This window comes from Triturus cristatus, chromosome 5_2 (assembly GCF_964204655.1).
Source record: "Triturus cristatus chromosome 5_2, aTriCri1.1, whole genome shotgun sequence".
Classification (NCBI taxonomy): Eukaryota; Metazoa; Chordata; class Amphibia; order Caudata; family Salamandridae; genus Triturus; species Triturus cristatus.
This window is the reverse complement of record NC_140588.1, coordinates 433,462,061-433,488,296: the sequence shown is the minus strand read 5'-3', so window position 1 is coordinate 433,488,296 and position 26,236 is coordinate 433,462,061. Positions and strand designations below refer to the sequence as shown.

Genomic DNA, 26,236 nt, shown 5'->3' with positions numbered 1-26,236 from the left:
CACGCTGCCACACATGGACTAAACCTCGGAGGAAGATTACTGCATTGTCCTAATAGGAGGGCAGGTGTCCTTTCACTCTCCATTTTGAACCTGGGACTTTCTCAGAGCACCATATTCACGTTAGGTGTTGGGCAAGTGCCCTGTAACATATGAATTGGTGCATACATTACCACAAAACATATGAAAGGAGCGAAGGTGCCACTCTTGGTGTTGTTTATTGTAAAACATGGTAATGTGGATATGCTAGGAGTAATTTTGCTGTGTTGGGCATTCTCAAACAGCTTGCTGCCCATGCCCTAATGTTATGAAGTAGGCTGTTTTTACTCATTCCCAGGATTGGCATAGTACGCCCAGTAGCGATGATTGACTTATAACCTAACCTGCATTTCTTTAGCTGATGTGATGATTTAGGTTGTGTATGCCTTCCATTTGTCAGGATCACAGGCATTACTACAGGATTACTAGATTGCACTAACTTGTAATGTTATGACACCTTCCGGGTTGGCAAAGTGATTTTATGATCTATGATGTCATGATGAGTGCCTAGTGGCACAGAATATTGAGATTGTGATCTAATGGGTTTTATGTATAATACAAAGGATATTTTTATATAACCTTGTGTGGAGTCTTTTTGTGGTGTGCCTAGTGTCTCACTGGTGTGTGTGTGTGTTGCGCAAATGCATTACACATTGCCTCTGTTATAAGCTTGACTGCTCTGTCAAGCTACCAAAGGGGTGAGTAAAGGTTATCTTAGGTGCGCAACTCCCTTACCCTGACTAGCGGTGGGTTCTGCCTGGCTTAAGTGTATACCCTAGCCAACCAGAAACCCCATTTCTTACACATCCTGTGAAGTGTGAGCAAGGAATTGCTCACAGAAATAAATGTACATTGCTCACATGACGTATATGGCCTCTAAGCCACAAATAGCTTCACAATATAATTTCCTACAACTCAAAACCTAAACGACTGACCTAGACATTGAATGAGAGAAAAAACTAAAACTGCCTCCGGTGAGGGAGCAAATGATGCTAACTGGGGTTAGATTGTGTCCAGATGTAGTCCTATTCCTCCATAGATTGATGAAGGAGTTAAACCACTTTGCACCAAAAACAGTTTATGATCGCTTCAACCCAAGCTCGGGTGAAAGAGGTCTCTTGGTCTCCTGGACCAAATAAAAATAATTAAAATAGTCAGTGTATTTATAGAGCGCAATACTCACCCGTAAGGGTCTCAAGGTGCTAAACGGGGGGGGTGGGGGGGGGGGTGCTGCTACTGGTCGAACAACCAGGTCTTGAGGAGTCTTCTGAAGGTCAGAAGGTCCTGGGTCTGTCCATTCCATTCCATTCATTAGTCTTTATTATCGATGCATTACATCATAAAAGACAGTTACAAAACATAAAAGAATACATAATTATAAAAAGACATAATTAAAAAGAGAAACATGAACAGAATACTTAAAAATAATCCAATATCCTAATGCCTCTTGTTTCTAATAAACCAAACCCAAGCCAAAAATTTAGCAACAGCAATAGCAACATATTCACTGGGTCTGTCAAAGGTGGGTGGGGAGGGTGTTCCATGTCTTGGCGGCAAGGTGGGAGAATGATCTGCTGCCAGTGGTCGTACGGTGGAGAGGGCAAGGTCAGCGGAGCAAAGCTGGAGGTTCGGGGTGTAGAAGGGGAGTGGTTTGTTGAAGTATGCTGGTCCGGTGTTGTGGAGTGCTTTGTGAGCGTGGGGAAGAGCTTGAAGGTGATCCTCTTGTTGACGGGGAGCCAGTGCAGGTCTCTTAGGTGTCTACTGATGTGGCTGTGGCGAGGGATGTCGAGGATGAGGCGTGCGGAGGCGTTCTGGATGCGTTGAAGTCTTTTTTGGAGTTTGGCCGTGGTTCCCGCTTAGAGGGCATTGCCGTAGTCCAGCCTGCTGCTGACAAGGGCTTGGGTGACCGTCCTCCTGGTGGGGATCCATCTGTAGATCTTGCGAAGCATGCGGAGGGTGTTGAAGCAGGAGGAGGAGACCGCGTTCACTTGCTGGGTCATAGATAGAGTTGAGTCCAGGATGAACCCCAGGTTGCGTGCGTGGTTGGTGGGTGTCGGTGCAGCTTCCAGCGTGGCTGGCCATCAGGAGTCGTCCCAGGCGGAGGGGGTGGATCAGAGGATGAGGACCTCCGTCTTGTCAGAGTTCAGTTTCAGATGATTAGTCTTCATCCATTCTGCGATGGCCTTAATTCCTTCATGGAGGTTGGTTTTGGCGGTGGCCGGGTCCTTGGTGAGGGAGAGGATCAGCTGGGTGTCGTCAGCATACGAGTTGATGTTGAGGTCGTGCAATCGGACAATGTTGGCGAGCAGTGCCATGTAGATGTTTAAAAGGGTCGGGCTGAAGGATGAACCTTGGGGTATGCCGCAGGTGATCTTGGTGTCTTTGGATCGGAATGGAGGGAGGTGGACTTTCTGGGTTCTGCTGGTGAGGAAGGAGGTGATTCAGTCCAGAGTTTTGTCGCGGATCCCTGCCTCGTGGAGGCGCGTGCATATGGTGTGGTGGCAGACTGTTGAAAGCGGCCGAGAGGTCTAGGAGGATGAGGGCCGCGGTCTTGCTGTTGTCCAGCAGGGCCCTTATGTCGTTGGGGGCAGCGATGATGGCGGTTTTGGTGCTGTGGTTGCTGCAAAAACCAGATTGGGGCTAGTCCAGGGTGTTCTTCTCAAGGAAGTGGGTCAGTTGTCTGTTGACCGTCTTCTCCGATGACTTTTGCCAGGAACGGGAGCAGGAAGATGGGCCGAAAGTTCTTGAGGTCCTTTGGGTCCGCCTTGGGTTTGAGTAGGGTATTGATCTTGGCGTGTTTCCAGCTCTCCAGGCAGGTGGCGGTATCGAAGGAGCCGTTGATGATCTTCCAGAGTTGGGGTGCGATGATGGAGCTCGCTTAGTTAAAGATGTGGTGGGGGCATGGGTCGGAAGGTGAGCCGGAGTGGATGGTGTTAGTGATTTTGATGGTGTCGTCGTCGCTGATGTGGTTCCAGGAGAACAGGAGGCCAGTGTGTTTGGGGGGCGGGGAGTCCTAGGTGTCGGCCTCTGTTGGGGGGGGTCTGGTTGTAGAAGCTGTTGTGTATGTCTGCAATCTTGGGGTAGAACAAGGTGGCTGGGGAGTCGCAGAGGTCTTGCGACGGCGGGATGTCGTTGGAGCTGGAGTTGCCGAGTTCTTTCACAATGTTGAAGAGCTCTTTGCTGTTGTGCACGTTGTTGTTGATGCATTCCTTAAAGGAGGTCCTTTTGGCGGTTCGAATTAGTTGGTGGTGCTTGCAGCTTGCGTTCTTGAGGGCTGCGTGGTTGTCAGGTCGAAAAAAGATCGGAAGCCCTTCTGCGTTTTAAGGAAAAATCAATGAAGAAAGCTTTCAACATTGCCTTTTACACTAGGCCGATCTAATGAACCTATGTTACATGTAGCTGATCTCAGATCTGCTTTAACCAGTGACAACCACACAAAATGAGCAACCAAGAAAACTACCAGCACAGCGACATGCCAGATGCTATAACATTTTAGAAGCAGTGTCAGTCACATATTGATACAATCCACATTCACTGCACAGACCCCCAGTTGGCATGCCAATCGCACTGGTATGCATTACTTCAGATAGTCTACATGGGTAGAGTCGTAATCACAGTGCTGAAGTGCTCCATGCAGATCCACTTGGTTACATCAAACCGCTCCTTGTGGCTATTGTCTGAAATTCCAGCCCACAAGTGAAACATAAAAATCATGGACACTGAGTGGTGCGCATATATATTTCACCAAATAGGACTGAAAAATACTGCAATTCCCATCCACACCGGTCTTGCAGCATTCAGGATATTCAGGCTGCCTTATGATACATGTCGCGATTCAGGTATTGTCTAGGAGTTGGCTTCTAGAACTCTAAATAAAACCTAGAAAAGCAACCCAGTGAGTAGGGCAAGAGATCAAGAAACAAAAGGGTAAAACAGCTCAACACCAAAAATACCAGTTTGCATTGCCTACGCGGCCTTGGCTCTAGAGACAATCTATACAAAGATACCACCGAAAGCGGTTTTGGTCTTCACAACACCCACATGAATTTGGTCACTGAAGTTGAATTCCTTTTTGACCCAGTGTACAAAATAACTAAACTATTGGAGTGGAGAACCTTAACCTTCAGTGCACTTTTCATGCTTGAAGGTTGGGGTTCATCTACTTTGTATTCTATGAGCAACGTAAAAATCAGTTTTGCATTGGTTAGCTATCTCCAGTTGAGAGCACCAGAAATTTCCCATGCAGGTTGGGCTGTGGTTTTGAGGCCTTGGGATAGAAATGTTACCAACTGTTAAAGAGCAAAAGACCATGGCTTTGTAGTGTAAACCATAAACTTTCTTTGAGAATAGTTCTATATGGAAAACAAAACTGGATTCTGAGGGCTGTGTAATTTGCAGGGAAGGCACTCCAAAAACAGCTAAAGTGCCTTGGCTGCAGGTGTAATGCTTATCCAGTCTTTGGAGCGAACCACTATGCTTAATCAGTCCGGTTACAAATTTCAACTGAAACTCATCTTGTATGTGTTAAATTATTATTTTCACTTAAACATGAAAGATGTCCTGCTATATTTCACTTTAATAATATTGTCACTGTCTTGCTACAATACCAGGGCAAAATTCATAGTACTGTTGATTTATTCCTGAATTTAGCATTTCAACAATTGTGTGATGCATTAGCTGCTAGGAGAACAAAAAAAAAGTCAATTGTTTCCCCTATGGAAGACTTACTTCAGTAGGTGGTCTCTACATGACACATTTCTCCTCAAATAAGCCTCCTATGGGCAAAAATTGAGTAAACTTTTTTGTTCTACAAAGTAATACAAATATCGTACATTTCACGTAGCTGATCTTGCGTGACATTTCTGTGTAGTGTTCCCTTTCAAAGAAAAGGTATGAGATACTGCGGAAATCCATTTCCCGTAATATACATAATTATGTGCATTTCATGAAAATCAATTTGCAAATTTCTCAACCTCCTACTTGGTGCCGGGAAGGTCAGATTCAAAATTAATGTGTTTATTACTTCAATATACAGCTCCAGAAGTGGCCAGATTACACCTCGGAAACAGGGACAGACCCAACGGGACTCGCATCTTACTTTGCGAGAATCATTGTCTGCCGTCAGGAAGTCACCCTCTGCCCTGGACACCAAAATAGACAGTCTCCTTAAACATTAACCTGCTGAGATCACCCCTTCACAAAATGACGATCAGAGTGACTGCAGCTGATCGTACCCTGGCAGAAGACATGGACTCCACAGCTATGCTCAGAGGAGGCCCGTCATTTGTTTACGGCCACCAAGCGCCTCCATGCTAGGGCGGAGAATGCTGAAGGCTGATCTTGATACAACAACATTTGATTGGTGGGCCTCCCAGAGAGGGCCACAAGGTTAAGCAATTTTTGGAACACTTGAGACGAAGTTCAATCAAACCTGCAGACCTAACCACTCCAATTCATCATTGAACAGGCATACCAAATTCTTAGGGTGCTGCTGAAGCCAGCGGCGAGGCACAGACCACTGAGTTTGTGTACTCAACTACAAGGACGCGATCCTTCGAGTGAACAGAGAACAAAGTGTTACACTTTGACAACCAGGCCATCATGGTGTTTCCAGATTACACCCATGTAGTTCGGGTGAGGACACGTACCTTTCATAGGGCTTAGCAGAACTGTGTAATCGTAACATTTAATACATGATGTTGTTCACTGCAAAATTCAAGGTGATCTCTAAAGGACATTCATGTTTTTTTTTAGGACTGTGGAAGAAATGTGGGAATGGCTGGAGACCAGGTTTTTGTTTTTTTGCCACACACATCAAGATTCGAGTCTAAACCCAACGATCCCTTGTCTCTGCTGTCCCCAGGGTCCATTGTGTGGGTCACTGCCCTAGAGCCAGACAAAAAGATTGACTACATGCATGTCTGCCAGAGGAACACACAGACTCTTCTTGAACCGGGCCAGCCACAGCCAAGGGCTGCAGGGGAACAATACGTTGGGTATCACACTCTAAACCCCCAGTTAAAAAGGGAGAGAACTCATTTGTTGAGATGTTTTTTGTTTGTTCTATGTGTTAATGTTTTTGTTGGGGTGACCAGCACCTCTAGCTTCAGGTAGGTTGGCAGTTCAAGCCCATGGCAGGAGGTAGTAGGGTGAGGAGGATGCCTCAAGGAAGGAGGGGAGGGGGGAGATGGACGCTTATGATACAGGGAAAGTCTACTGGGAGTGGGTGGCAATGGGTGTGGAACAGAAGAGGAGACAGGTGGTGAAGAACAGACCAATATCATGGCAGAAGTTGGTAGCCCGGGCCTGAAGTTATTTACTTGGAATGTCAATGGATTGGGGTGTAGGGTGAAGTGAGGAGTGGTTGTGAAATATCTGTTAAGAAAGGAACCCAACCGGATATTGCTTTAAAAAACACCTAATTGATAACAGATGTGGATTCCTGGAAGTGTCAGATACAATGTTTTGGCCCAATCTGGCTTCACATCAGGAAGGCAAGGGGTGGGGATACTTGCCAGCAAATCGATCCCAGTGACTGTCAAAAGCACGAGGCTCCACCCAGGGGGCTGTGTCGTGGCCATACTGGGGGAACATAATGGGGAAGAACACTGGCAGCATCAATCTCCATCTCCACAGGTCTACAAACAATTATGCTGAAAAATATAGGTAGGTGGCCTATACCTGCCACTTAAGCAATAGCCATCCTGGGTGCGATTTTAACCACATGATGCAGGCAGAGCTTGATAGATACTCACAAACCACCCAAACATGTAGAGAAGACTAGCGGCTATCTAATTTTACCCCAGCACTCACACTGATCGATCTTTGGTGGGGGGACCACCTAGGAGAAGGGCAATACTCGTACATCACTGGAAGCATGCACTCCTGCTATAGACTGGACTATAGGTTGGTGTCAACTGTGTACGATGGTAGAATCATGGACACCCAGTTCTTGCTAAGAGGACTCTCAGACCATGCCCCACTGGGCAGCCGCGGAATGTCCACCATGCTGCATGGGGGACTAGAGGCTAGACCCCTGGGAACAACACCTGGGAGGCAAAGAAACAACTGATTCCACCAAGGAACACTATTTCAAGGAGAACACATAGTCACTCACCTAGTCAGTGACAATATGGGAGGCCTGTAAGGTGGCAGCCAAAGGGTATCTAATAATGGTCTCCACAAGGAGACCTAAACCGAAATATAAAGATTTGCAGGATATAGAAGGTCGACTGACTAGATGAGAGACTGAATACATATGTAATCCGGGTGATAAACTCACTTACGCACTAGCCCTCACTACAGAAGAATACAGACAAGGCACAGAAGATGCAAGGGCACAACTTAGGGCCTGACAACACAAACTGAGGTGGTAACAAAGTGGACAAGCTCCTAGCATAGCTGGCACAGAGAGAAGTGGGAAAGAGATGGGTGCAGGGCGTGCACACTGCTCAGGGAGATACTGACCACATAGCCAAGGCTACTGTAGGCATTTGCTTAATATCTGGGTAATCACTATTGTGCTGGGAGTGAGGGGACCAATGGGCAAATGTTACAATTTGTGAACGACCTGCAAACCCATGTCTGCTCTCCAGATGATAGGGCCAAGCTCCAGAATATGATAGAGCGGTGAGAGGTGGCAGAGGCCATCAAACAGTTTCAAACTGGTAATAACCCCCAGCTCGAATTGTCCATTGTCCGCTCTGTTTGCTTTAGCAATTGAACCATTGGCCTGCTGGATATGCTGTGATGCACAGATGCAGGGACTGTGAAGGGATCCAGACTGGGAGGATGTTGTATCCTTTGCTGACAACTTTCTCCTGTACCTGGTGGACCCCAAATGACATTCTCAGATTATTAGACATTCTATGTGTTTGTAATATACACAGGGGTGCGTATGGATTGGCAAAAATAGATAGGGTTCCCCCTCGCTCTTGGATGACCACCATAGGCCTGGGATTGCCCTATACAATGGACACAGTACTGTGTTCTGCTACCTTGATATCCATGTACCACAGACAACAGAATGCAGATGCCAAAACCTGGGTGGATTCCTGGATGATTATCGAAAAGATGTTGATTCCAGGACTCCCTCTGTTTGTCATGGAAATGGGGACCCTCTACAAAATGCAGCACCAATACGACCTAGTAGACCCAATACTACAAGTAGCTACAATAGAGGCATGCACTGGTCAAATATAGACTTAAACCAACCGAGTCGGGAGTGAAAAGTCCTGGTGACCTCCTCAACTTAGCTAGGCAATATCGCAGGTCTACCGAAGACTTCTGCACAACTGTGAACTAATGGAGCAGCTCTAGGATAGATGGCAGAAGGCTTTAGGAGCACTAGGTGAAGCAGACTGGGCAGACACTAGTAACTACCCGAGAAAGTTGGCCATAAGATTTGGGTTCCACCAGGTGCACCTTACGATTCTCCACTGGGCGTATTAACCAGAACCAGACTCATGAAAACGGGCAGAACGAGGAGTGATCTGTCTGCAGGTGTGCAATCTTCCGGAGATGCTTTTGAATACCCCATGGGTGTGCCTATGTAGCACTACATTCTAGGACATGATACAATATCATGCTGAGGAACACTACACACATGGAGATTAAACTAGAAGCGTGGGTGGCCCGCTTAGGTTTCTGTGGTGAGCAAACAATCCTAAAGCATCCATTACTATTTTGTATCAGCAGTAATGGTGGCAAAAAGAGAAATAGTAAAATGGCAGGGATCAGAGGAATAGACACGTAGTCAGGATTGGTGTATATTAACGGTGTTTCCTCAAACACGCACAGGTATGGGGCCCATAGAAAGAGGCCTGGGACAATATACAAGATTGACCATGGGTATGTACTACTCCTGATACTCCAGGGGGGCGAGATCACACCCCTGGTGCATAACCTCGATCATAATATCCGAGCCATCATAAACTGTATCAGTTTTGCTGAGCTGCCTTTACGACTTTTCTTGTTATGCAAAACTTGATACAATAAATTCAAAAAATATATAGAACATAGGTAATTATCAAATATTAACGAAAGTGTTTTGATGTGAAATTCCTTTCCCACTTCAGTTGCAACAATCATGAAAAAATATTGCATATAGTATATACATTTTGTAAGCCTTCTGTATCATTAAACACACTATTTTACTGACTGCCCAAAGACTTTCCAAGCAAAGATAAGTGCGACTCACAGGATAGGCTAGTTTTACGAGGCAGAACGGACATTTATCTAGCGCTTGATTAGCTATTAAACGGGAAATTAGACCCATCATGTTTTGAGCATTGAATTGAACAGTTTATTTATTCCATCTTTAACAGCTCCTTCTGGGCAGCCACCATCGTCAGTAGTGTAATGCAAGATGATGGCGCCCACCTGCAGAATGTGGTGAGGGGTCCCTAACACTCCGCTATCTCAGGAATAATCATAGGTCTTAGGCTGAATGGAAGTGGGGTGGGGGTTGGGTAGAGAGTGAGACCCTTGAGCCAAAAGGGCCTGACTTTCCTTTTCCTTGTCATTCTCGGACATCTAAGTGGATGGAAGGCGGGTACCTTGGTTACTTATTGTGGATGCGATGGCAGGAGCGTTACACGTAATGTAAAATAACACGGGCCTATCTGCCAGTTTATTTGTCAGCGGGAGAAAGATGGCTTCTAGAAAGGTTTAATTTTTATCTATTAAAATTAGACAAATGACCAACGTTGCAGAATATACAGTAACCTGAAAGGGATATGCTTTTTTTATGTGGGCCAATCAACGCTCAAAAACGGGTCGAGTGTCACGTTCACGTTTAACCCTGGGTCAGAAAAGGTAGAGTTCTGCCTTCAACGGAAATTTTACACCCGCAAGTTACTGTATAATCACAAAATTGTGAAAAGCCTTATCGACGACTCGGGAGAAATGGGGTTCCTTGCTATGAATAAGGGTGGATCTGGAGGCAGAAGTGTTCAAGCAGACCACCATCTGTCTTCCTCCTTTTTCGGGGAATTGTGATGCAAAAAAGCAAACAGAATAAAGGCGTTTTTTTTGTGTGTGTGTTTTTTTTAACGATTGAGGCGTCGCTATGGATGAGCATGTTTATTATTGCGTAATGCAGAGTAGTATGTAAAAGTGTCTAAGGGTTTTGAAGTTGAAGGGTTCTGAAAAATGAGATGAAAGTTTAATTTCCAAAAGAAAAAACCCTTATCCAATGTAAAAAAGCAGCATTAACTTGTCGCACTTGTGCAGTTGGCTTGCACATAGGTAGTAGATATGCAGAACGAAGTGGTAAAAAAAAAACTCAAAAAAATGTCAGCAATCATACATATTCCGGTTGAGATTAAGGATTTATTTCAGTAGATTTGACCGATCTCGTGCTTACGATAACCTTAAAGCATTAATATTCAGCGTCTGCATGCATTTACCCGGGTCTATTTGTTTCAGTACAAACATGGCAGAACTTACTTCAGAAACTGGCTTTTGGAAGTGCTGGGGTCTCCAACAATGCACACATTAATGTCACCTCTCAGCGATGTCCGCTCCATGGTAGTCTTGGGAACTCCACCAAAAAGCATCAGCAAGACACCCCTTTTGATTTCGTCATTACCTATAAAGAGGCAAAATGAAGAGAAGTCAAGTATAAAACTCAAAGTCAAGTGCCACACAGTACTAACATTTTCACTGATTAAAAACTACATTTTTCCCATAGACCTGCAAAGCTAAACACCACCATGGTCTGTCTACAAGCAGGGTGGACACTTCACTCAAGATCTTTACGGCTACAGTCACCAGTCCTAAACGTCTCATCTACAAATCATTGATTTCAGGTGTGTTAGTCCAGTTATGTGGAGGCATAACAAAACTATAGCATCTATACTGTTCCAGGCCATTATAGAAACGTTTAAGGCGGGATACAGTTTGTCATGACATGAAGGATGTGGTCACCCTATGTATATGGAAAAAGTAAACAATTGCCACATAAAAAGTAGCCAACTGATTTCAGACTTAATTGTTAAATAAACAAATGTACATTTTGAGATATAGAAAACGAACGTATATCGGTATGGGTATTTATAAACTCGTGAACATCTAGTCCCCAGAGTATTTCCAAGGACAGATTATCTCTTCAAATGTGCTGTCTCAAGTATTGTTTGGCTATGGGTATGTGTATCTTTTCAACATACTATCCAGTTCAACGTACGTCAATAGATTTCATGATGTAGGAGGAATTTTATTCCTTTTCATTGAAAAAGTCAGATTTTTCCACAAATACATCCCTGTCAATTCGTGATCAGCTCAATACAACCCATCTCAATATTGATGGTCAGAGCTTAGACGCATAGAAAATCTATCATTTATATTGGAAAGTTCCTTAAGAAATAAGATGAGAACTTTTATTCTAAATAGGCGTGGTACAACAGTGAGAACCTTTCAATTGATCTCTTCTTCATAGGAAGCCAAAGGCTTTCAGTGTTGCTAGTAAAATAGAATTTCTCAGATCTTTTACAGTTCTGTTGTGAATGCGCTTTAACCATTAAATAGGAAGATGGGTACATGCAGTGAATTAGTCTAGTTCCCGTGACATTTGCATTTAAGGAATCCAGCAAGTAATTTTCGTTGGTTGTTAAGTTACATGAAATTACCTTTTTATACAAATCATTTGTTTTAGAACACTGCTCACTTTTGACTTCCTAATCAATTTTATAGTGAGCGCGGAAATCTTATAAAAACGCCTGTAAATAATGTCACTTCAAATTTACTTAAACCTGGAAGGTCCACGCCCACGTCGATGAACCTAACCATGTTAAAACATAGCATTTTCACATCATAATATTTTCTCATTTGATGTTAAGACCATAAAAGAAGTTTGGTTAAGTTTTAAAAAAAAATTCTCAGTAGGAGATTAGTCAAATTTTTTTTTTTATTCAGGTTAGTCCGATCAAACCAATTACAGAAATAATCAAAAAGAATGGTTAGAACAGGCATAGAAATGAACAGCGAGTTCCACTCAGAATACAGCTCCTATTGTAATCTAAAAGACCTATCCTTTCAAGAACCCATAACGAGTTCCTTCTGTAAAACGACAAGTAGAATTTTGAAGCAAAGTCAGATAACTGAGAAAAGGGTTTTCCTTAAAGGACAGTGGTTTTGGGATGGCTTTGACTCATTGAAGCCAGTCAGAATACACAGTTCCAAATAGGAGGAGTACGATACACTTAACCGATGAGCTGTGCTCACCCTCTCGTAGCTTGGCACCGAGCAGTCCAGCTTATCCTCAGAGGTAAATTATTGGCATAACACCACTCTTGCAACACACTGCGTACACCACAAAAAGACTCCTCACTTTACAGATATATGCGATCATTGGGCTTTCCCATTAGCAGAAAGGTTAAACAGTCACAGTTTGACTATGCTGCGTGACCCAGCCCCCAAGTCCTTCAACTCCAGCAGCCCACGTTGCACCAGCTGGCGGCCTGTTGACTAGACAGTCGGAGCCATCTAAGAGTGTAAGAAACAGTTTCATCCATCCGTATTAGCCCTCCAGTTGGCAGACGGCACCTGCACGAGTGCAGGATCACGAACCCCTTCCCCCCCTCCCCCCCATAGACAAAAGGTTGTGAACCAGGAAGCTGGCTTGCTTCAAAGTCTGGAGCAATGTTTGACCTCCAAGCGGGGGTGACGCCTGCAGTAGCCCCCGAAAGTCAGTTATAGATGTCCACAAGGCACACAAAACCCCTCGGACCTCGTCACAGTGTTCACTACAACACAGCACTTTGTGGTGTGGGTCCAGTGAGAGGGACCAAATTACCTTGGACAGAGGGTAACCTCACTCCCTCCCACCACTGCATGCAACCTTTTGACAACTGAACTCACCTCGCACTACAAAGCAACAATGACTTCCATTCTCGACCAGATTGCCCCCCTGGAAACAGAAAAGCCAGGACCATCTCTTTGAGATCTTGGTTTAACAATGACCTAAACTCGGAAAGAAGAATACTAAGAGCTGCAGAAAGACTCTGGAGAAATAACCAGACCATTATCCACCTTGACCTACTCAAATCCGAACGTAGGTAATATAAAAAACACATCAAGAATGAAAAAACCTCATTCTTCTGTGATGCACTAAACAATGCCAAAAATCGACCCAAAGAACTCTTTAATATCATTAAACAATCTTCCAAGCCCCCCTCTTCCTCAGTGAAGGCCTCCAAAGAACTATGTAACAACTTTGCCAATTTCTTTAATGAGAAGATCACCAAGATCGAGCTCTCCTTGGACGACAACCTCAGACTGCCCAACGTAAGCACGCCCACCAGTAAAAAAGACCACAACCCACCCAGGCACCCCGCCATCAACTGGAAATCTTTCGCTCCCATCTCAGAAGCAGCGATCATAAAATTGATTACCACTTCCAAACCTTCATTACACTTCTCAGACCGTATCCCTGCATGACTGGTTAAGCAGCTCAAACTCACCCTAGCCCCGCTCTGGACTAAGTTTATAAATAGCTACCTGAGAACCAGAGTCATGCCAGACGGTCTCAAAATTGGTCAAGTAACACAACTACTAAAAAAGAAACTGGCTCTGACCCCAATGATCTTAACTTCAGGCCTGCCTCAGGCCTGCCTCCAATCTCCCATTTTTAGCAAAAATCTTGGAAAGATGTGTCCTCCTGCAACTAACCCAACACATCAAGAGCAACAACATCTTAGACTCTCATCAATCAGGCTTTAGAAAAGGTTGCAGTACTGAGAGAGCGATCTTGAAGGTCTGATGATGTTCATAAATCACTAGACCCTGATCAATGCTGTCTACTCATTCTCCTGGACTTATCGGCAGCCTTCGACACGGTTGACCACAAACTGCTCATCAACGTACTGCGAGAAAGGGTCGGAGCAGATGAGGTTGTCCTACAGTGGTTTTCCTCCTTCCTGTAGAACCCCATCCAAAGAATACAAATTAAAAACTGCACTTGAGAACTATGCCCCGTAAACAGGGGTGTTCCGCAAAGTTCAGTTCTCTCCTCATCACTATTCTACATTGAGCCCCTCGCCAAGATACTCAAAAAAGCTAACATCCCTTTCCACCTATATGCGGACGATACCCAGATCTACTTAGAAACTTCCTCCATTGATGACATACAGAGACTAAACATCACCCTAAAAGAAATCCAACACTGGTTATCCCTCAACCACCTGAAACTCGACCAAGACAAGACAATGATCCTCATCATTGCCAACAAAGATAAGACCCCCCCCACCACCCACCCCCAAGTCACAGAATGGTTAAAAACCATTAAACTCAATAGACATAATCCATATTCTTTGTCTATGTACAAGCCTGATGCAGGAAAGAAGGTCCCTCCTAAGGAAAATTTGGAACAAAATGTAAATTAGATCCTGCAGAGCCGCAGTTTTAGCAAGTTTCAACTCACACAATCCTGAGCTAAATTATGCCTTAGTAAGGTTCATGGATCAGGCCGGCAAAAGAATAACGAAAGTGACAAAAAACTGTATACTTGATCAGAGACCTAGTTGGGATGCTGCCCCTGAGTGGTGAGGTTAAATGAACCTGAAATCAGCCCATACCAAGACTTTTTTTAAATCAACTTTATAGAAATGTATATTTGTCTTAGTAATATTGAATGGACTCCAAACCTGTAGGCTGTATTTTTTCTATGTTACTCAATGCACTTTACTGATTGAACTGAATCCCATTTTTAGAACCTATACAGTCTTATGGTAATAATGTAACTTAACGTATTTAATCAAATCTTTCTTTTTCACAAAACGTGCTATTTATCTACTTGGACATATGTCATTTCATAATGTAGTGGATTGCAAAGGTTTTTTTTTTTTTAACCAAGCAATAAAGTTTATTATTATTAAACTCAATTGCAGTCTCACCCCGGCAGACTCTGTAAAATCACTGGGAATCACTCTGGACCCAAACTTAGACATGGTCAAACACATCAAGAACACCGCTAACAGCGCTTTTATTAACCTAAAACTGCTCAATAAAATAAAACCACTCATCCCTCCCAAGAACCTCAAACAAGCGTCTCAATCTCTGGTTCTGTCCAGATTGGATTACGGGAACGCAACCGTCACAGGAACAGCTAAATCCCACTTAGCTCCCCTCAGAACAACTCTAAATGCAGCAGCCAGGATAGTCACTGGAATAAAAAAAATAGGAGCACATATCTCCTGCTCTCAGAGAGCTAAAATGGATCCCAAAAGAAATGCGCGCCAGCTTCAGAACAGCCTGTTTCACACACAAAGCCCTGCATACTGGTAAACCCGCATACCTGGAAAGACTAAACATAAGAGGGCCTCTGGCTATGGATTAAATGGGGGAGGGGGCAGGGGGAAAAACTAAGAGCAAAAAACAGAAACTCCCCCAAGGTAATTCTTAATAGGCAATATGTCCACAAATATTTAAAAACATCATTGTCCCACAGAAAATATTTTCATATTGATTTATTTTTAAGAGAAAAATATATAGAAAAACTATAAATATATATTACATTTCAACAATTCTAAGTCTCTTTGCATGTAGAGATAATCTGGGCAACCCCTTCAAAATCAAAAGTGTATGTACAGCACAAAAAAAAAAACAAATTCAACGTACATATACAGGTGGCACACATACCAACAACACATACATAGGGAAGACAAAAAAGCAAAAAACACATCAGATGAGCAATAATGACAAAGGTCACAATTGAACTCTAATAACACATAAGAGGCTACAAATAGCAAATGGGACCTTCTATATCCAGTATACAACAAAACAAAGCGCCGACGCGCGTTTCGGAAATGGACCTCAAGTCCAGCAGTTCCTTCATCAGGGCGCAGGAAATAGATTTGTTCAGGTGGTCAATATTCCATCCAAAGTTTCTTTAGATTTGTTATATGCAAGTAACGAGATGAAGGGGCTCCTTATTAATACAATAATCCTCGCCCAGGGCGGCACACAATCACCTTATTGAGAGGACCTATACTTCACCTACCCCTTGTCTCAATCCTTTGTTCCCCCACGCCCCGAACTGGATTCGTCATGAATTCAATGTGTTTGTTACTCTATATTTGAACTGTACTCATCACAAATCAATATGTGCTATTATTGTCACTTCTTGTATATGGTGGCATTCTGATTCAATGTTGTAAAGTGGTCAAATAACTTTGGGTCTGGCTAGCGCTAAATAAAACTAAAAATTTGTTTTCAAAAAGCTGTGATGTCAGGCACTTTTGTCCTCCTGATCTGGAGGCTTAAAACAGTCTTAGCTCAGTCTCAGGTTCCCACAGCACTCCTTGAACACTACACACTCTGCAGCACAAGCAAGCACAGGTCCCCTGGTTGCAAGCATGGATCCCTCGGACTCTGAAGGCTTCCCCCACACTCCTCAAACTCATCACGTCCGGCACCGCAGGTGGCTGCTGATCTTTACTCATACACTCCTCTGTACATCGTGATGATGGTGTATGTCAGGACGGTCCTTGTCCCAACCACAATCATATCCACCTGTCTCTGCCACACCTAGTGCGGTCCTTACAATCTTGTGGAAACAGTGAGATCCTTTGTGTCCCTGGTATTTTGTGGACAGGAGACCAGCTCACAACCCCTTGGAGAGTACTTCAGGACTCAGGCCACGACAGTCGGTACTTAGCTGCAGGCCAGCAATGTCCAGGTAAAATCTACCAAGTGATTGTCCCTTCTTGGAGTGCGACAACCTCTAAGCCACCACAAGTCTGCAGATAGTCCAGTTGCAGTCCCTCCTGCCCTAATGATTCCTCATGTCGATGTCCCAGCATTAAACCAGCGTAGTATGGTTCCAAATCCAAAAGCATCTCTAACTGCTGAGGCCAGAGTCCCAATAGTTATACCCATAATGGCCTTTGAAGATACAAACAGTTCAAAAGGCCACCTTTGAAATGCACAGGCCCTCACTAAATTTTGCCCTGCCTGCCATCCTACCCCGGGAGGTTTGATCACAATCTTTAGTGGGGCAAAGACCCTTCCCCTTGGAATGCAGGTGTCAATTGTACCCCCGCATAACCATCCCAGAAAGGCCCGTCAGAGGGCTGCAGTCTCCCTGGAGTCCCTGGCTTATGAACTTCTATCAGGATTCAAAATTATGAACTCATCGATACCAAACACTATATTGCTGTCAGAGTTACTTACAATTCCACAGGAGCGCTATCAGATGTTAGTCCTTACTCCTCACCAGTTACTCACCGCACCCAACTACGTCAAAGTGCCTGTGGTAAGCTAGGGGAAGAAGCCAAAAGGGAAGAGTTGACAAGCATTCTCAAACTGGCACAAACTCAGGGGTTTCAGGGATACTCAAAGAAAGGAACAGATCATCCTAAGTATTTGACAAGCAATAGAGAAGGCAGAAAAGAAGAAGAATGTATGTTTACCAACTACCTTGAAATGACCCTTTTACCTATTTCTTGCTCAACAGGTTGGAGAATGTCTTGACGTCTTCTGAATTAATCTTGATGAATGTTGGAGAGTTTCTTCAAAAATAAGCAGCTTTGCAACTAAATATCAGCATATAACTTTCTTTGCAGCTGTAAAGAACAGAATTCAACAAAAGGAGGCTTTTCTGCAGTTCAAGGTTGCTCTGCAGATATGTATTTTTTGCCTCGTTATACATATTACACTTTGAGCCCGACAAACAATAAGAAATTAAAGGGTCTTTCATTTGTTTCTCCCCTTATTTATTTGTTCATGGAAGATTACATAAGTGCTACAAAATCACCGTCGCAGCCCAGGATCGAAGGTTAGCTTATTTCACCGCGGCAGCCCAGGATCGAAGGGAAAAGACTGAAAATCACCGCTTCTGCAGTCGATTAAGCCCAAATGGAGGTTGCCGCCAGACTGGAGTTGCGAGAGTTCCCCACTGCTGCAGCCGCTTAAGTCATGGAGGTTCTTGCGGAAAAGAAAAGACAGAGGAGCTCTCGTAGCCCGCAAAAGTAAACCGGAAGTACATCAGCGCACTCTTCCAAAGAAATCATTAGAAAGTGAAGCGTTCTGGCACTGGAAGCAAGGTTTACATAGCTCGCTTCTATTCGCGCTGCCGCACAGGGAGTGACAGGCATGACAATTGCTACTATTGTGCCTGTAGGAAATGCTGCTTGATGGCCTTTCCTTACACCCGCTCATGCTAAGCCAATGCGCAAAACCGGACCTATTGTATTGAACACACCACCCGGTGCCCTTCACTAACCTTGCATGTAACACTCATGCACACACCTAACAACTTCTTAACGCTGCACCCTGTTACCAAGGAGAACTGAGATATACTATGAGACATGCAGAACCTTGGCACTTCACTTTTTAAAAGCCAGGCGGAGTAATAGTAACCAGTGTACACAGGCCTTACCAGGGAAAACCTATGGCACAATAGATAAGCTACCTCCATGAATGGCACAACCAGTGTGGCAGACCCACGGAGGCACATTCAAGAGACATGCCCCGGGTATAGGTCTTACCGCTTGACAAGGGACTTCCAGCCAACTCGAAAAAGACAATCGTATATTAACTAAACACCAGTGTGTATATGACCAGCACAGCCCTTTGGCACTGCACAGCAGTGTCCATCATGCTCAGAGTCCTAAGGCTAGCATCCAGAGCAGTGGAAATCTGGGAAGGAGAACAGCAAAATGTTGAGGGAAAGCACCCTAGATAGGGCCATTTTCAACAGGGTAGTTCTGAAGACTCAGCAGAGTACTTCGGACAGCTGCAGTAGCAAATGTCTAAATGGGCGAGAGTGTGAGAAATCACAGCAGTAGGTATGATCAGCATAAAGAGAAAATGTCCTCAATCTGCGTAAGGAGAAGTCAAAGAAAATCACAGTCAGCAATAGCGGATGGTAATTTGAGCTAGCATAAGGCGGTGTAAGGGGACTTGCAGGTTGGAGTGCATAGAATGCCTTGACTTTCTAGATAGGAACATGTATATAAAAAAATGCCACTAAACATGTTGCAAAAGCAGGTAAATATGTCATCAGCATCCAATGGAGGAAGATCTTTTGATGGTTTGTCATCTTCATCCTGGATTCCCATGGCAAACATCCATGTGGACATGAAGTTATTCAGAGGTGGCTACAACGTATTACAAAAAGTTACATCTACAAAGGTTCACATCAAAAACTTTTGCAAGCATACTCTATCAGCTATATGGTGTGCCTTTGGTTAGATCATGAAATGTAAGCTGCGTTAAGCATTTTTGTTCATTATGAATGTGTCAATGAAAACAATCTAAATGCAATGAAGTCATATGGTGTAAGAAGAAGAAAAATACTTTTTGCATGAAACCGCACATTTCACAAAGGTCAGGCTCTATGATTCAGTTATAAAGTTAAATTACTATTTATGAAATGCATTTATTTTGCTTAAAGGGATAGAGAAGAATAAGAATAGCGTGGCCACTAGCAATTGAAGAACCAAAATAATGAAAGCTTTCTGCAAATTTAAGCAGCATTTCCATTTTTTCACGTTCAATAAAAGCCCATTTCCTAAGGTCTACTTTATTATGCATGTCTATGTTAACGTTTAACACATTTCTATTTTATGTGGTAAATTTTTCTTAACAATTTTCAGCCTCCTCATTACTTTGACGACGTATGCACCTAGTATTGGAATATAACGTTACATAGAATGAAACAAGCTAGGGGCCAGGCCTTCTGTTACTGCAGAATATTTGAGCTTCAGAGTGTGATTGACGTCACCTAACAGAGGTATTATCAAGCAACATCTACCTTGAGGACGCCTTAGATGCCAAGGGTTTTAACCTCATTTATAGCACAGAAAAAGTAGCAAATAGTTCTGAAATAGAGGCATTTCAAACGAAGCCAATTAGTTACGAACTCCTGTGAGCACAGGACTTCTAGGTTTTGGCATAATAATGAATTTTCAGAGACTTTCAAGGTAATCATTTTAAGATAGGTCATGACTGTTGAAAAGTCGGAAATATTTTGTGAACGGTAAATATCAGATCTCTGAAGTACAGAATCAAAAGCATGGGATATCACAGTATGCTTCAAGCATCGTCAAACTAAACGTTATGTGGATAAACGGGATCTAAAGAGCTTTGACAGAAAATGCATCCAAATAAATATTACCAGATCAAGATGTTTCAGTGTAATTTGGGCCCTTAGAACCAATAGGAGAAAATAATTGCAAAAACATTGGGTTAAATTAAGTATTTTGGAAACTTGAAGCAGCTGGCACCACTATATACTACATGGATGGGATTTAGTAATAGAATATGTTTAATCTGGATTGCACGTCAATTAAATGAATAAGTATTTAAATCACCGATTGTTTGTCCTCATTGTATTGTTTTCTTCAACTTGAGAGAACATATTTGCTAAATATATCACAATTGGAGACAGGACCTGACAGCACACAAGATTGCCATCATCCCTTACTGATGCAGAGAGCTCAATCTGTCCTGTCACACTGCTCGCTCGTGGTGAAGACTTTCAGCTGAATTAGTTCAAAGTACTAAAATCCAAGTTTGCCCAGTGCAGGACGCAGCAGTTCAGACCTGGTCAAGTGGAGCCAGCCCCCAGAAATCCACCTTGGTGGCAAGTTTAATGCTCCAATACTGAAACTACTGGGAGTAACCTGGAAGTGGAGCCCCACCACTCACCTAACCAGTCCCACCACCTCATGCATATGCATTATGATTGACTGCAGCAACATGCATCATACTTATCTTCGCCAGCTACAAAGACACAGGTAGTGAAACACAAGGGAGTGGAGCTGAGGATTCAAGGAGCACCACGAGTCAGGCAGAGGGTCCCACTCAAAGTTCAAAGTCTAAAACACGTTAAAAAAAAATCTGTATTGAAACTCTTGGATAAAAGTCGGATACAATTTGCGCCCTGCAGAATGGCATAGGATTGAAAGCGTAACCACTGCCCTCAAAGATTCTGCCTTTAAATTACTTATCCTAGCCTTATATGTTAACTGTGTTTTTATAGCATCTTTAAAGACTAATCCCAAGACCCTGGGGTTATAATACGGGGGGACAACCAAGTCAGAGAAGATATGTTTCAGATATGAAAACAATGGAATCCAAACACTTTAAGGCCCGGCAATCAAAAGGGCTTTTGACAATACTGACTGACTGACGCCAGATTTTATGCCACAATAAAATAGGGGCTAGCCCAATAAAATCCTCTTCATAGTTTAGGCCTACTTCAGAGTGGCAGACTATGTTCGCTGTGGACCTTGGTACTGCCAACAGCTTACATAGTAAACTATCTTCAATTCTCTGAAGAAAAAGATCTGATCCCAAACACCTGATACATATAAGACCACTGCAGAGCATTTTACCCTGTAAATATGAATACGTTTCTCACCAGGTCTATGTCGGAGTCTTGATCCATTTTAAAGACTGCATCAACAGATATAACTTTATTGGTCGAAAACATGATGGATCTATTCGAAGTGGGGTTGTGTGTCGTAATAAGATCAAGACCCATAACTAAGCGCAGTGGATTTTGGTCAATTGAACAATGCGAAATTAGTTTTAATTCTACAAGCACAAGTATCAAACATCTATATATAAAAAAATAAAAATGTGTTAGCAGTACCGTGTCTTTATATGTGGGTATTATTTGGGTAGTTTAAGAATCAAATTCCAGCGCCATTGCCAAAAATGTATTTTTTTGTTTGTATTTTGTTAAGTACCTAGTTGAGTGCATCCCCGTCAGGGGCATGGCTAAAATGTAAAATCTTTCTGAATCACATTTGTCCAGCCACTTAACCTTTGATCCAAGAATTTAAATGGCGTGATGTTGAAGTTCCCCAACAATATATTACACATTTGAAAGCCAAGATCTTCCACAAACTTAAAGAATCATCAAGTTGGACCACAACTCCTGTGTGTCTGGTGTCAAATATGATGAAATAATTGAGAAATAAAAAATTCACAATTACTAGAACACACGCATGGAATGTTCTTAATGACTTTACATTTTGCACTGGTTAATGTCACTGAAATAAGCACTGCCTACCCCCTCCTTTCACTCTGCCTGCTGGCACCTTTAAAGCTGGGGAGCAGAAAGATTCAAAATCATCAATTGTCAGATTTTCTAGCATCCATGTTTCATGAGAGCACACACGCATAACCCAAGATGAAATGTAACCAGTCTGTAATTACATAGCTTTGATCTAGACCCGGCAGATGTTCTTCCCTCTCTTGTAATAACAATGAATATGGAACCTTCAGATGGGCTCCCTCCACCCCCTGGTACCTCGTATGTTATGATGTGACCAATTTTACAGTTCGTTATGTCAATCAATATCTGTAATACCAGCTAGAGAGGAAAAAATATTCACAGTTGGAACATCACAATGACTGGCCCTATGTGCTGAGATAAAGTTCCTAGTGTGGAGGACAGGTCTTGGGATTTGTTAAAATAGCGGAGGTTATGAGCATGAATGCTCCCAGGCAATGAAAAACGATAATTCAAAAACAAACTTTTGACAATTACTGGGTTCCTGAAACTGATCACTACACAATTACCTTAGCCTTTCTTTTGGCCGTATCCCACCTCTTAACATCTTGCATTTAAGTTTAACAAATGGACAACCTATTCTTACGTCCTTCTCAACTTCTGGTGTAGAGGTGGGGGGGGGGGGGGGGTACGAACTCCAGTACAATTACATAAGTGCATTCAGGGGAAGGTACAATGTTGTAACCAGCCCAGATCCCATGAGAGCCATTCAATAAATAAGGTGCCTCAGGCTATAGGAAGTCTTGATGAGGGGCTCTCTGCACTTCAGATAGTAGAGATGGTCGAGATGAACAATGAATTAGAACCGGGTGATACTCCGCTGGGTACATCCCTGGATCCCTGCCAATGAATATCTCAGATAGTCTGGATCCCCAGAGCACTAGAAACAATAATGTGCTCAGTGCACTCAGTGTTATGGTCAGTATTATAGTCTACTACCAAGCTCACAGGATTAATGGAATTATTGGCCAACTTCCCAAAGGCAGAGTCAATCGCATCCAGGGGATCAGTTAGCAGTTTAAGGCTCTCAGATAAAAGCATTTTTATTTTGACACAAACCAAATCCACTGTGCCTGTCAGATCAAAGGATGATGATAGGTAAGGTAATTTTTTTAATTATGCACGATTAATTAAAACCGTTGCATACATTAAATGGTCATTAAAATCAAAATCCACTATTACAAAAGAGTTAACCAGTTTTAAAATAATTCCCTGTAACAAAAGGATTAACCAGTTTTAAAATGATTCACATTGTAGTTTATATAAAACTGTGTAACACACAATTAATGTTTTAGTCAGGTAAAAAGTATGTCTCATATGGTTTGCATTATTGAGCAATCAGTCCTTCAAGTCCTTTGTCCAAGTTTTCATTCTGTGGGTTAATGTTTTTCTCCGTGGGATACCCTTGTAGCTCCGATTGTGGAGCTAGTTTGTTGCCATCAAAGATGTGTTTTTCAGTCTCCGATCAGTGAGATCAAGGAATTTTATGAGGCGGCAATTCAACTGTGCTAAAGTTGGATTGATGCACTGGATTACCGCCTGCCTGCAGAACCTGATGCCATGCTGTTTAAAGAATGGTTTTAATAAAGTTTTCCTTATGTCTTAATTTGTCGCAGATACAAATGATGTGGATGAGGTTCTCTACTCAATGAGCACAGCCTGCATAGCTGGTCTCCTCCTCTACTTTCCCAAGGTGGTAATAATGGGTTAATTGAACCAACTCCCAAGTGAAGTTTAAAAAACAATTCTTTAGTTGTTATCTTTATTCCTGCGTTATGGTAAGGTTGGGGTTTGCAGGCTTCGTAATTGTTGAGCACAACCCAGCCATGTGCTCGCTTCGACAGTGCTTCCTTATCCTCTACTGTAGATAGAAGTCTTGTTGACTTTGCAACTAGTTTTTTTAACACGCAGTGAGCCGTTGGGGTATTCCAAAGGTCTGTCAGGCCTAGAGCTTTGATGGAATACAAGAGATTTGTTAGCCGGTGATTATCCTGTACGTGTTAGTTCTACCCAGAGATGGTTATTTAGGGATCCAATTTTGGCAGCTCTGATTTTATGCCAGCATTTTGCATAGGCTCCCATTCTCTTTCACCTGATTTTGTAGCCCAAATTCCAACCATATTTGGGCCAGAGAAACATATTTAGGGAGCTGAAATATCGCTCGGTAAGAGGTTGTTATTATGCTGTTTAAAATTGCTGCATCTCTTCCTCTCATTGCCTCACTCCCGTAGGTGATCGTAGGCTGCAATTTGGCCCGCAGGACTTTTAAGAAAGGGTCTAGTGACAGGTCCGGCAACAACTTCAAGGGTTTAAGTGCCAGGTAGGTCATGGCACCCTTCCTTCGCAAGGATTCTTACTGCGGCTTGAAGGAATTGTTTTGATCTAAAAGCATCCCCAGGTACTTGTAGCTTGTTTCTTGCTGTAGGCGTTTCCCGTCAAGATACCAGCTCGGACTTTTCTTGTTAAGTTTACCATCATGATTTTGGTTTTTTTAAAGTAAATTTTTAAGGCGTTCCGTTGAGAAAAGTTGCAGGTCGTGTCCAAGAGATGTTGAAGACCAATGGGGGTCCGAGTGATCAGGACTAGATCATCAGCAAATAATGTTGTGAGTGTCATGCCTCCTACCTTTGAGGCATGTGATGAACTGTCCAGTTCCCCCAGTAAGTCTGCTAGGAAAAGGTTAAACAGTGGGGATAGGATGAATCCTTGTTTTAGTCCCTTGGTTGTGGGAATTCTATTTGAGAGTTGTGTCCCGCCGCCTAGTTTTATTCAGATCCACGTGTTGGTGTACAAATGCCTAAGTTGATCTAAAAGAGAAGTTGGTATCCCCACCTGGGCAGCTTATGCCAGAGCTTAGTGCAATCAACGTGGTCGAACGCTGCTGTGTAATCTTTGAGGCAGAGGTACAGAGGGTATTTTTCCTCTTTCGCAGCATCCATAAGCATGGTCAAGTCCATGATGTTCGTTGTTGTACCTTGGCAGAATGCGGTTTGTGTTATGGGAATGATTTTGTTTCCTAAGGCCCAATTGGCTATTTCTTTCAAGATGATTTCTGCATAATATTTAGCCTAAGTGTCTATAAGGGCTATCAGCCAGTAATTATTTGGGGTGGACCTCTCGCCTTGTTTATATATTGGGATGATAATTGAGCCTCTCCATGATTCTGGAAGTGTAGAAGTTCTTGAAGTATATCTGAAAACTGGTACCAGTGCGTTACTCCAGAATTCTGGGTCTTGTTTAAACAGCATTGGTGGAATGCCGTTGGGGCCAGGGGCCCCGCCAGTCTGCCTTTAGCTATTTGTTTCTTTATGGCCAGTGCCGCGGGGCTATTATGCTCTTCTGCTGCAACGGACAAGCAATTTTGGCTTGGCAAGTCTTTGTCCCGCTGTATCGGCCAAGAGTTGCTAGTGTTCTCTTTGCTGGAACCATATTGACTAGCTGCTTCTGTTTTTGAACTGATATTACTAGTGTTGCTCTGGTAAATAGAGGTATCTATTTTTTGATTCGCGTCATTGAAGTGATTAAATAGATTCATTTCAAACCGCTTCTGTGCTGTTAGAGTAGATACCAGGACACACCCTAATTTGATCAAAGTGGAGATCCTGAGGCTTCCATTATCTCAGGAGTTTTTGGTCATTTATGAGTAGGCCTGCCGAGATGGAAGCTGGATATTCTGGCAATGAGTGGGACCGTGAATCAGGGGTTACATTAGAGTTAAACAAGTCAGGCAGTGGAGCTTCCACTGGCAAATTATGGACAACAGGTGCCAACTACTGGTTCTGATTCAATCATAATCATCTATGCTATCTCAGTTTCCTCTGGGAGATTTCCCCTACTGCTCTTCAGAAGCCCTCCATGGTTGGGTGCCTTGACCCACTAGAGTGAACAGTCAGCATCTTGCGCTTCACCATTTGATCCATGGAAAAAAACTTCACACCACAGAGTACATCAGAGCTCTACGTACCTCCCTTTAAGTTACTAGCCACCGATGCCGCCTCCACCCACAGGTGTTTCATGATTTTAGTACTCATAGTTGGCTATTGCTTCAGTATTGCTCCACTTGCTGTGCCCAACTGTGCCTTAGGTGTTAGAGGGGTTGAAGAGGCACACTATCTCTGCTCCCTGAGATCCAGCACTGTAGGCATGAATGGCACAGTTGGTATAGTGGCACTGTGC

General features: G+C 43.2%; 1 protein-coding gene across 2 annotated transcripts in view; it reads right to left on the bottom strand.

Moving 5' to 3' along the window:
* The window catches only part of LOC146823118 (maternal DNA replication licensing factor mcm6-like), a 474,334-nt gene that overhangs the window by 250,676 nt on the left and 197,422 nt on the right, over positions 1-26,236 (bottom strand). For both annotated transcript variants that reach the window (XM_085606624.1, XM_085606623.1), the window contains exon 9: positions 10,486-10,627. In XM_085606624.1, the coding sequence (XP_085462750.1) occupies positions 10,486-10,627 (142 nt within the window). The remainder of the gene's footprint in view (positions 1-10,485; positions 10,628-26,236) is intronic.